The 12,204-nt window shown below is 40.6% G+C and overlaps 1 protein-coding gene across 1 annotated transcript in view; it reads left to right on the top strand.

The window, feature by feature from the left end:
* Positions 1–4,650: 4,650 nt before the first annotated feature.
* Ctsc (cathepsin C) overlaps positions 4,651–12,204 on the top strand; it is a 32,937-nt gene continuing 25,383 nt past the window's right edge. The window contains exons 1-2 of the mRNA XM_021168580.3: positions 4,651–4,945; positions 8,316–8,461. Of these exons, the coding sequence (XP_021024239.1) occupies positions 4,774–4,945; positions 8,316–8,461 (318 nt within the window). The 5' untranslated portion in view covers positions 4,651–4,773. The remainder of the gene's footprint in view (positions 4,946–8,315; positions 8,462–12,204) is intronic.

Raw genomic sequence — 12,204 nt, 5'->3', positions numbered from 1 at the left:
GAGTACCATGGAACTGCTAGTTTAGTGAGGCTTAAAGGGCTTATGACAGAAACAGAAGTGAGACATGAGAAGGGAGTTTAACTGGTCAGGCCCATTGGCCCAACCAGGTGTACAGGGGCCTTTTGTAGGTTTCAGTCAGTAGTCACGTAGTCATGTAATTAAGTGCAGCCTTTAGGCATAGTGCTCACTGTGAAGATGAAGACACAAAAACTAGAAGTCTCTTCTGGCCTCTACCAAAGACATTCTCAGAATTGATGCTTGGGGTTTGTCTAGTTCTATTTCATGTTATTGCCGTTATGGTTAAATAAATAGTTTTTTTTTTTTCTTAAAAACAACAACAAGAGCAAAAACGCTTTCCAATCATAGTAGAATGAGCATTATCTTGGAGTTTTCATGAAACTGAACATGGCAGAACTCCTTTGATTCTAGATCTTGGGAAGCAGAGGCAGGCAGAGATGTCTATGAGTAGCAGGTCATCCTGGTTTACATAGTGAGTATGAGTTCGAGGCCACCCAAGACTACATAGTGAGATCTTATCAAAAGAAAGAAGGCAAAGGCACCCTGAGCTATGAGAAGAGTTTGGAAAATAATGCAACAATACAATTAATGGACCAGGACCAGGCAGCATTACAAAGATAGCCTTCACTAACTGCAGGTTCAGATCAGGTTCATGATTCTCTCCTCCTGCCTTCCTTTCTTTCATCCATTCCATGGAGGAAATGAATGGAAAGATATTGGCTGAGCTTTGTGATAAATCTTGACGTACAAAATTAATACAGTCCTATGGTGGAAAAGCATGACGTGTGGAAGAAAAGCCAATCATTATCATTAGAAGGAACCACACAAATGCAGCAGGATGAGGAGTTTTGAAGAGGTGTGTAGCAATAAGGATAGAAACAAAGTACCAAACCCAGGCAGGACATTATAACACTCTAACAAACTGTTGTCTCTTTTTATCTTGTTGAGGATAATTTTGAACCAGTCTCCCCAGCATGACCTGCACAGTGGTCACACACAGTCAGTCCCTTTCTTTTTACAAGTACCTACTGTGGTTGTGCTCACTTCAAGACTCCAGAATCCATCTTAGATTCCTATTCAGGCCTGTCACTGAAAGTACAGCTCCCACGTCAGAGATTGACCATTTCTGCCCAAGTCGCACTCCTATATGGGCTGTCCTGGAACCCAAATTCCTTGCTGGACTGACTCTGATTACCTCCAACTTCTCCTTTTGTGCACCTCTCATCCCCAATTCTAAGCAGTACCTTCTTTGCTGCCTTGTCTTGATTCTGTCTATACATATTCCCTTCTCACTTTTACTTTTCTAAACATTAATCTCAAGTAAGTTGTTTAAGCCTCAGATTTACTAAGAATAAGATCGAATTTCAAAATAGCTACTGAGTAGAATTATACTATACCTATTATATAGGAAGGCTTGTGTTTATTGCCTTGGTGCTGTTTATTAAATAGGATAGTATATTGCCTTAATAAAATTTAATACACTGAAAAAAAAGCTATTATTGTTGTTATCACCAATGCCAGAACTATTTGTAACAACAAATCCCACATCCAGAGTTGATATGTCCCATGTTCTCTCTGCCTCTAAGTTCTTTTATTTTGATGTGAATTCAAGTATGGTGCTTTTCACATTTATTCACAAGGCAGACTGTGGAATCATGATGCCAAATATCATTATATCATTCATTCTTTTAACAAATATGTGGAGAATTAGTTGTATGTTAGGAATTATTTTGGAAACTAGAATTTAGAGATCTAATGACAGGGGAAAGATGTCTAATAGAAATTTATACAGTGTGATGGTTTGTATATGCTCAGCCGAGGGAGTGGCACTATTAGAAGATGTGGCCTTGTTGGAGTAGGTGTGTTACTGTGTGTGTGGGCTTTAAGACCCTCATCTTAGCTGTCTGGGGGTTAATATTCCAATAGCAGCCTTCGGATGAAGATGTAGTACTCTTAGCTCCTCCTGCACCATACTTGCCTGGATGCTGCCATGGTCCCGCCTTGGTGATAATGGACTAAACCTCTGAACCTGTAAGCCAGCCCCAATTAAATGTTGTCCTTATAAAAGTTGCCTTGGTCATGGTGTCTGTTCATAGCAGTAAAACCCTAACTAAGATATATAGTGACAGTCTTAGTAGATACCTCACTGGGTAAAAGTGCTTGCCACCAAGCCTAAATATGTAAGTTTAAACCTGGGACCCATTCGGTAGAAGGCTGGAATTTACTCCATACTATGTGTATCTCCTACATATGCAAAATCAATATACAAGTGCAATGAAAAAAAAAAGCTTAAGAGAAGAAAAATGGTTCTAAAACCATAAATATACATAGTGGCAAATGTGTGTGATACCTGAAATTATCTGTTACTGACTCACTTAGTCACTGTAAAACCAGCTGAGATATAATTACGTACACCTTATAGATTAAAGAAAAAGGGGGAAGGAGGAGGAAGAAAAGGAAGAAGAGGAGGAGAAATAGAAGTGGAAGGAGGAGGAGGAGAAGAAGAAGGAGGAGGAGAAGAAGGAGAAGGAGAAGAAGAAGAAGAAGAAGAAGAAGAAGAAGAAGAAGAAGAAGAAGAAGAAGAAGAAGAAGAAGAAGAAGAAGAAGAAGAAGGGAAGGGAGGGAGGGAGGGAGGGATGGAGGGAGGGAGGGAGGAAGGAAGGAAGGAAGGAAGGAAGGAAGGAAGGAAGGAAGGAAGGAAGGAAGGAAGGAAGAAGCCAAAAGACAGTAACAGATCTACAGATTGTGCCACAGCCAGACTTTAAGCTTGAGTCTGAGAAAGTTCCTGAAGATGCTCCCTAAACTTCAAATTGATTTGTATCATCTAAAAGACTGTTAAAAAATACACTGCTGAAGAAAAATGCTGGAATTTACTTCAACATTCTCTAGTTTGGCAGAGGTATAAAGTAAAACTCAGGAACTTGCATAGCTTAGTTTATAAACTGGCACTGGAATTACACTTCCTGAGCCACACTATACAGTGCCATCTCCGAAGCCCAAGGACAAGTGTGTATTGCTTAGAAACTCATATTATCTTATATCAATCAACATATACTAAACTTTGGGGCGTGCAACTTGCACATGTTTCTTGCTGATTCTCCCTAACTGGCAATGACATTTGACAAGTGATTCAACTCTCTAAATCTCCATTTCCTAATATCAGGATGCATTCATTAATCCAAAGTGACCCACAATTTTGTCATTGATTTTAGAAAGGCTGCTTTAATTTCTTTTTAACAAGTAAGTGTTCTACTTTGATTATGTCCATCAAAGGAATTCCCAGATCCCACGTTTAGCTCTAAGATATGGATCATTTAGTAAAATGTTTCAACAACGACAAACTTTGTAAAAATCTAGGAAAGTGATGCTATCTGTAATGGGGCCTTTAAAAGAAAATGCTAGCTTAATTATACAATGCCTTAATCCTATAAAGGCTTTTGAGATCTAAAAGGTGTCAGCTCCTCCCCATTTAGCTCTTGTAGCCTAATTTCATATGAAAGAACACTCTAGCCCCTTAGTTATCAAGAAGGACCCCTATCAAAGTGTGCCTTCAGGCTTAGAAGCCTGAGTGTTTTTAAAGAATTCAGAGACAGAAGTGGTTTGTTCTTCAACCACATTGCTTCCTCAGACTGCATGTACTCAGTGGGAAAAAAAAAAAAAAAAAAGTCTGCACATAAATATCTGTGATCTGTGGGATGGGGTTTAAAAAGAAAGAAGTAGGTCCAAGAGGCTCAACAAGTCTGCCTGGTTCATCTCTGTATTCTCAAATTAGCTCAGAATGAACATGATCCCAGCCAACAGCAGCTAGGCAACTCAAAACAGCTCTCACAAGAGCAGGATGCTTCCCTAAAGATAACTACTTAACAATTGCAGGCAAGAAGACTGACAAAGGAGGAAAGGTTCAACTATGCTCCCTTCAGCTCGCCCTTGGGAAAGCCTGACAGAGCAAGCTACTTCCTCTTTCTCTAATTCTTGCTTTCACTCTGAAAACAGAAAGGGCTTGAGCAAAGTGATCACAATGTGATCACCCCAGTCACCCCCAACCCCCACCCCACTCAACTTAATCCTAATCAAGTTCCAGGGAGGGAAAACAAAACAGATTCACCGAACCTGCAAATGTTCACTACAATTGAAATCTTCCGGTAAACAGACAGACCGGAAATCAAACAAAACCATGAAGATAAAAAGCTAGATTTGGGAAATGGAACAGAAATTCTCAAAAGACTATCTTAGGTTAGCTAGTAAAGTTTTTCCACGGAGTCAGAAATGCAGGAAAGTGCACCAAAAACAAGGGAAAGAGAATTAGCCTCAGTAGACTTTAAGACTCTTGTCAACCCTGTATTGCACAGGGTAGATTCTATTTTAATCACACTGGCATTACAAAACACCGCAACAGAGTTCTCAGCTTTAGCGTTCCTTGAAAGGCAGAGGTCCCCAAAGGCCACTTTCCTTCTTCCTCCTAGTGGTGCCTGCCCCCACCCTACACTGTCACTAACTTCCTCAGGCCACCTCGTGCTGCCTCACCTAGTCACACCCTGTCCCTCCGCACAACTCAGTCACTCCACGCCCCCGTCCTCACAGTCACTCCTCCCCCACCTCATTCTGTTCTCACCACCCTGTAACCCCGCCCCGCGGACCCTGGGTTTCCGGGCTCTTGGGTATTTTAAGGCGGGAGCCACTAGGGTCGCCTGACTCCCATCGAGTGGTGTTCCAGTACTTGCTTTCTCTGCCATCTGCTCCCCGGGCGCCGTCAGCATGGGTCCCTGGACCCACTCCTTGCGCGCCGTCCTGCTGCTGGTGCTTTTGGGAGTCTGCACCGTGCGCTCCGACACTCCTGCCAACTGCACCTACCCTGATCTGCTGGGCACCTGGGTGTTCCAGGTGGGCCCTAGAAGTTCCCGAAGCGACATTAACTGCTCGGTGATGGGTAAGCGGCTTCCCAGGGTCCCGAGTTGTCCTTTTCTGTCCCTGAGTCCTTGCCTTGGGGCCGGCGTTTCTGGGTGACTGGAGACTTAAGAGCTGACGACCGGTCCCTTGGGGGATCAGAGCCAGGGCCGCTAAGTTGAATTCGAGCTGCTGAGAACTTCTAACTTTACACTTACTTTCCTGATTATCTCACAACTCATATGTTCAAGGAAACTTACCCCTGGTTTTTTACTTGTTTTATTTGCTTTGATTTCTTAGAAGCGAGTGGAGAACTGCTTTCTTGATCATTCACTCAGGTCTGACAGGTTCTTGGTTTTAAAATTCAGAGTCTGGGCTGCTGAGCTCAGACTCTAGGAGTTAGCCTCTTTTTTTTTTTTTTTTTTTTTTTCTTTCTAATGTGGGCGCTCCTTCTTTCCCCGTGAGGTAGTGGGAAGAGACCACCTTCAAACTGGAACTGTTTTATCTGCTACTTCCCTTGACATTTCTGGACGCCCTGTTTAAGGAATTGCGAGAGATATACAAAAGCTTTTTCCTGTAACTTTTGTCACACTTTACCCAGTAGTCTTTGGAAATGACGGAAGCAAACGGAATGCCTACTCTTGGCCCTCAGTGAGTACATAGTAAGTGAAGACTGGGGCATTCCACGTGCCTCGGATATAGAAAAACAGTAGTACAGATAAGAAGAGTGACACGTCTGGTCTCCCCAGTCAGTCTGAGTTGCACAGAGAAACTCAACTCTGAACTAGAGTTTTCTTGTGAGTAGAATAAATGCTGTCATATATCCCACCTCCCCCCCGCCTCCAACAAGGAGTCATTTACTAAATTCCAGGTGACTGGGTTTAGCTTAATCCTGGGCGGTGTCTACAATTGTTTCTTTTCTAAATTTGATCATGGAGATGAGGCAGAAGGGAGAGAAAAGGTTTGCATCGCCTTATCATATGAAGTCTCTGATAAGTTATTCCTTCACCGGTAAAATGAGCTAATTCAAGCCAGATCTGGGATCTATCTACCTATCTGTCTGTCTATCTATCTATCTATCTATCTATCTATCTATCTATCTATCTATATCTCAGGTTTATTGGGAAACTGCTCTTGGCAGGGGAGGCAAGATCACTGGTCAGGGAAACAGCCTTGGGAAGGGAGACAGAGGAGAAGGGGAAGAGATTGAAAGTTCCCAGGGAGAGAAGGTCTGAAGATAGAAAGGACAGGAGGTGGGGCAGTGGTGGCGCACTCCTTTAATCCCAGCACTTGGGAGGCAGAGTCAGGCGGATTTCTGAGTTCGAGACAAGCCTGGTCTACAAAGTGAGTTCCAGGACAGCCAGGGCTACTCAGAGAAACCCTGTCTCGAAAAAACAAAAAAAAAAAAAAACAAAACAAAAAAAAAAAAAACCAAAAATAAAGGACAAGAGACCAAAATGTCTGGATTATAAAGGGAAGAGCCTCTGGTGGAAGGGCAGCCCAGCCCTTAGGCTGGAAAGTTCAAGATTTGGTACACCAGGTAGGGACATAGGGATGCTGGAAGAACCTGAAGGTCAGGCCTGCCTTGATGTGTAAAATATGCACTTCAGCACCCCTGGGGGGGGGGGGGGCTTGCTGAAATCCAACAGTCTCTATCTAGCTTGTTAATCTGAAAGAAAGAAAGAGAGAGAGAAATAGACTAATGTGTAAAACTCTTTAAGATGGACACAGCTGAATAGCCTCTGCCTATAAATCTACTTTTAACTCTAACACAACAGTTAAAGACACACAGAAGCAGAGCAGTGGTGGCACACACTTTTAATCCCAGCACTTGGGAGGCAGAGGCAGGTGGATTTCTGAGTTCGAGGCCACCATGGTCTACAGAGAGAGTTCCAGGACAGACAGGGCTATACAGAGAAACTCTGTCTCGAAAAACCAAACCAAAAAAGACCCTGCTATTATGAAAGTTAAACATTAGTACCTATCAACTCAAATTATTTCTATATCTTTGAGGAGAGAGGTAACATTTACGTCAGTGTTTCCGTCCCGTCCGCCACCACCCCCCCTCCCCCCCCGACCCCCGGCTTTTTTTTTTGAGACAGGGTTTCTCTGTGTAGCCCTGGCTGTCCTGGAACTCACTTTGTAGACCAGGCTGGCCTCGAACTCAGAAATCCGCCTGCCTCTGCCTCCCAAGTGCTGGGATTAAAAGCGCTTAAGTCAGTGTTTTTATGTAGTCTTTTTTTTTTTTTTTTTGATCAGTTTTTTTCTTTTTCTTTTTAGCTTGCCCCCATTTCTCTAATTTTGAACAGTCCCCTCCCCATTTTTTACAAGAAGAAAATATTCTGTCTCCCTCTCCCAGGTCCCCCTTCTCTCTCTGAGACAGTGCCTTGCTATATAGCCCTGGATTGGAGGTAACAGTATGTAGACCAGGCTTGATTTAAACTCACCTACTTCTGACTCTGGATTAACACACCTAGCTGGGGAGATATTTTAAGTGTTTGGTTGCACTGTGATCTCTCTGCCAATGTGCTAACTGACACCACAATGTTCTTCACAGACTTGCTAGGAGCGCTTCTTCATCACTATACAGAGGGAACAAAATTGAGACTCCAGGAGTGGGTGGTGGGGTGGGGAAGAACTCTCAAAGAGGTAAGGGGAGGGAGGGGAGGATAGGGGGTTTCCGGAGTGGAAACAGGGAAGGAGGATAACATTTGAAATGTAAATAAGAGCCGGGCGTGGTGGCGCATGCCTTTAATCCCAGCACTCGGGAGGCAGAGGCAGGCGGATTTCTGAGTTCAAGGCCAGCCTGGTCTACAGAGTGAGTTCCAGGACAGCCAGGGCTACACAGAGAAACCCTGTCTCGAAAAACCCAAAAAAAAAAAAAAAAAAGAAAGAAAAAAAAAAGAAATGTAAATAAATAAAATAACCAATTAAAAAAATGAAAAAAAAAAGTCTTTTCTGGCAAAGTCTCACTATGTATTCCTAGAGAACCTAGAATTTATTATGTAGTTCAAGCTAGTCTCCTAACAATCTGCCTGTCTCCAGATCCCCAGTGCTGAGTTTATAATTTAATACTTGTCCTGTTAGGTCCAGGAGAGACTTATTTTTTTTTTTTTTTTTTTTTTGGTTTTTTCGAGACAGGGTTTCTCTGTATAGCCCTGGCTGTCCTGGAACTCACTTTGTAGACCAGGCTGGCCTCGAACTCAGAAATCCACCTGCCTCTGCCTCCCAAGTGCTGGGATTAAAGGCGTGCGCCACCACGCCCGGCCCCGAGAGACTTATTTTTTACATGACACAAATTATGAATCCCAGTTAGGTTGCAAGGTTGAAAAGTACCTTACGATAGAATATTGAGGAGGTGGGTACTGGGTGTTGGGTTAACTTTGATTTGTTATATATTTTGTTTTCTTTAGAAGCAACAGAAGAAAAGGTAGTGGTACACCTTAAGAAGTTGGATACTGCCTACGATGAGCTGGGCAATTCTGGGCATTTTACCCTCATTTACAACCAAGGCTTCGAGATTGTGTTGAATGACTACAAATGGTTTGCGTTTTTCAAGGTTAGTTTCTGTGACCAGTCATTTCTTACCTAAAATTTCTCCTGATTAGGAACCTCTGGAGTGTTCCTTTTAGACCAAGAACATAACCTGAATAGACACTCACTTTTCTAAGAGTAGTCAACAATTGTAAATTTGACATTGAAAAATTAAACTTTGAGTAAGTTTAAAAATGCATAATTCTGTATTTATATTTTAAGTGTTCCCTTAATCATTGGCATTGTAGAGAACCTATAGGAAGGATAGGGAGATGATAGATTCCATTTTCTAGAGTTCATTCTATTCTAACCATGTTGTACTGGCCTTAAGGACTCATTGCTGTATTAAAATGTATTGCGTATTTTAATGTGAATAATTTATTTGGCTAGAGAGGGAAATAGAATTCATAAAAGTCATTATGCTTCTTGAGCTTTTTAAAGCAAATGGCCCACTAGCCTACACAGCTGGAATTTTACTTCTCTGCCGAGTAAAGAACCATTGTCTGTCCCTGTATTCAAGCACCGTGCTCCAAGCTATAAGCAACTCTCTGGGTTAAAATGGGTGGGACTGCCTAGATTCCGTGTCTCCCAAGTGTTCATCTTATGGAGAAGCTGAAACTTTTCCTATAGGTTTATTATTAAATGCTTTAAGTAAATGGAATCTGAAGCAGCTGTTTCTCATTATACATAGAATATATAGAGAGAGTTTTTCATAGTCTGGTGCATCTGGTAAGAATAGACCCGATTATAGACACTTCCGGGGAAACTAGGTGATATATCTGTTAAAAATGTTAACAGACAGCCTGACCTCTAAGTGTGATTTCTCATGACTTGATTTATCATCACCAGGATGTAGGATTCTGAGCCAAACATATTTCTTAGAATAACTTTCCAGAGAGATATTTTAATACAGACCTCTCTTTAAAACTAACTAACTAAATAAATAAATAAAACAAGGGATTGAGAGGGTGGCACAATTCCTACCTAGTAGCCAGCTAGCTAGTAAGAATCAGTCTATGCATTGTTAGTTAGGAGCCCATTTGAGTAGTTCAAGGACAAGTGTGACTAGTTGTTAATTTTATTTATTTATTTATTTGGGGAGGGGTGTTGAGACAGGGTTTCTCTCTATAGCCCTGGCTGTCCTTGAACTCACTCTGTAGACCAAACTGTCCTTGAACTCAGAAATCCACCTGCCTCTGCCTCCCAAGTGCTGGGATTAAAGGCGGGCACCACTACTGCCCCGCTGTTAATTATTTTTACTATCAACATTAAGCACTGTACTAAATCCATCCTAACAGTATCTGAATCTCGTTTCAGTTACATGATGGATGTGGTAGGTGTATTAAATCTGAATTTAGTTCTCAGTGTGTATTTGAATGGGACTATGTTGTTTTTTGTTTGTATGCTTTAGAGATACACAATTTCCCCCTTTCTCTTTTCTCCCCTCAAACCTGCCTATATACCCTTCCTTTCTCCTTTTCAAAGTCATGGCCTCTAATTTTTATTTCTTAATATATACGCACACACACACACACACATGTTCATAAGTATGTGTATAATTTCCTCAGTCTATATGTGTATGGTTTGAGGCTTGACCATTTGGTTTTGAATAACCAATTGGTGTGCCCTTCACTGAGGAAGACTTTCTCCCAGTCTCAGAATTCCTTAGTTGCTTGTAGTTATTTGTATAGAGTTGAAGCCACAGAGCCTTTCCCTAGACCACTCCAACACATTCATTGTTGTTGTCTGTGTTCAGCTCATGTTCAGGGCGAGGGTTTTTAGACCTCTTGTACAGCCACATTCCTTTTTTTGCCTTCAGATCAAATTTGTAGACTTGACAATCATGGGCAAAAAAAAAAAGAGATACTTAGTTTATATTATGAACCCTGAGATGGGCCATAATTAATTGTTTGGTTTTCTTCTTCCTCTATTTTTTATTGACACACTAAGAAATAGTTGGTATTTTCTAAAAAAATAAACAATAAAAATATAAAAATTAAAAAAAAAAGAATGAATGGAATGGATGAACTTGAACTCAGTTTGGAAATAGTTGAACAAATCATTAAGAAGTTGGGAATGGGATAAAAATAGATGAATTATTAATTTATATACGTCTTTAAAAAACAAAACTTCCCATTTATCTAGACTGTAAAATACTGGCCAGAAAACAAATAAATTAACTATTAATTATCAGAGGCATAACAATCAGAAATAAGGCTATGGCAATTCCGCACGGTATTTATCATCAGGGATCTGGGGAGTATCTGACAGTGGAATGAGGGATTGGAGCACACAGTACTTTTCTTTTCAAATCAGTTGAGTATTTTGCCAGAACAGGAGGCTATTAATCACATTAGGTCAAAAGAACTGATTTTAAAGCCAAAAACAGGTAAATGTGTTTTCAAGTTTACAGGAAAGACAAAGTATATGTAAATGACTACTAAATGATTAGGCAGATGTCTTATACCTTTCTGGATGCTGTTAGACAAATGATTATTCTACCACTAAGTAGGAAGATGGTTTTTACTCAACACACACACACACACACACACACACACACACAGAGCCATTTTCCAGAATGATTTGGTTCTAGAAAACCATGCTTTGTCTTACTGCTGAAAAACCAAGCAATGTGTTTTATTTGACTGGTGATAAAGATAACACAACAGACAATGTATGTAAAAGATTTTTTGTTTCTGAAACATGTTTTAATGTAATCAGGTAGTCCCAGATGAGCAGTTTGCAAAACTGTCTGCAGACCTGGTGACCTGAGTTAGATCCTAAAAGCCATGGAGATCCACAAAGTTGTCCTCTGACCTTGACACATGTAGCATTACACACATTCCTCTTTTATTATACAACAACAAATAAATAAGCAAACAAAAACAAATAAATAATGTATTTTAATGGCAAATACAGAAGTATTAATAGGGGAAAGTGTTTACATTTTTATGGAAAATGTAAAGTGAAATGACTTTACATAAAAGGAGAATCAAGATTTTTGGGTGACTTTGTTAACCCAAATCTAGTTGGATTTTACCACAAGCATTAGGGTATTTTCTACAGTTCTGGGAAACCATATTTCAAGGAATATATGACTCAATAGAAAATAAACCTTTTCATTGAAAAAAGCACATTAACTTTTTTCTAATGGCATAGAATGTATCTTTTCAACTGACATTTAAAACTTAGGCCCTCATTTCTTTTGTATTTTTAAGACAGGGTCTTGACATGTGTACCAGGCTAACCTTGAACTTGAAATCCTGTTTCAGTCTTTTAAGTACTGGGGTTATATGTGTGACCAACAGACCTGGCTTAAAATAGATAAATAGCATCAATATTAAAGGTCATATGTAAACTAAATTTACTGACCCCAACTATTGCATAAATATCTAATGAAGTTTTACTGTGTACACCCACCATTTTAGTTCTGTCCGTTATTATTTTAGAAAACAGTTGGATTTACACCTCCTTTCAGTAACACACCTAAGACCATCTGCTTCCCATTTGATTTGTGAGATGTATTTTCTCGGATGCCTAGTAGTCATCCTGCCCGAGTCTCTGGAGTAGGTGGTGATTATGTTGAATGCTCATCACGTGTTCCTTTTGTATCCTATAGCACAACAGCAGACATGGCCTTCCCTTCATTCTCTACATCCAGGCTTGACTTGGGGGTGACTAATGTCAGTCTCTTTGCTGGCATCTTGCTTTATTTACATCTTATTCAGGCATTAGCTGAAAGATTAATGTGTTTCAAGACATTAAGAT

The sequence above is a fragment of the Mus caroli genome, unplaced genomic scaffold, assembly GCF_978045245.1.
Source record: "Mus caroli unplaced genomic scaffold, Mus_caroli_1 scaffold_8, whole genome shotgun sequence".
Taxonomy (NCBI): Eukaryota; Metazoa; Chordata; class Mammalia; order Rodentia; family Muridae; genus Mus; species Mus caroli.
Note: the sequence above shows the minus strand (reverse complement) of the source record. Positions and strands in the feature narration are given on the sequence as shown.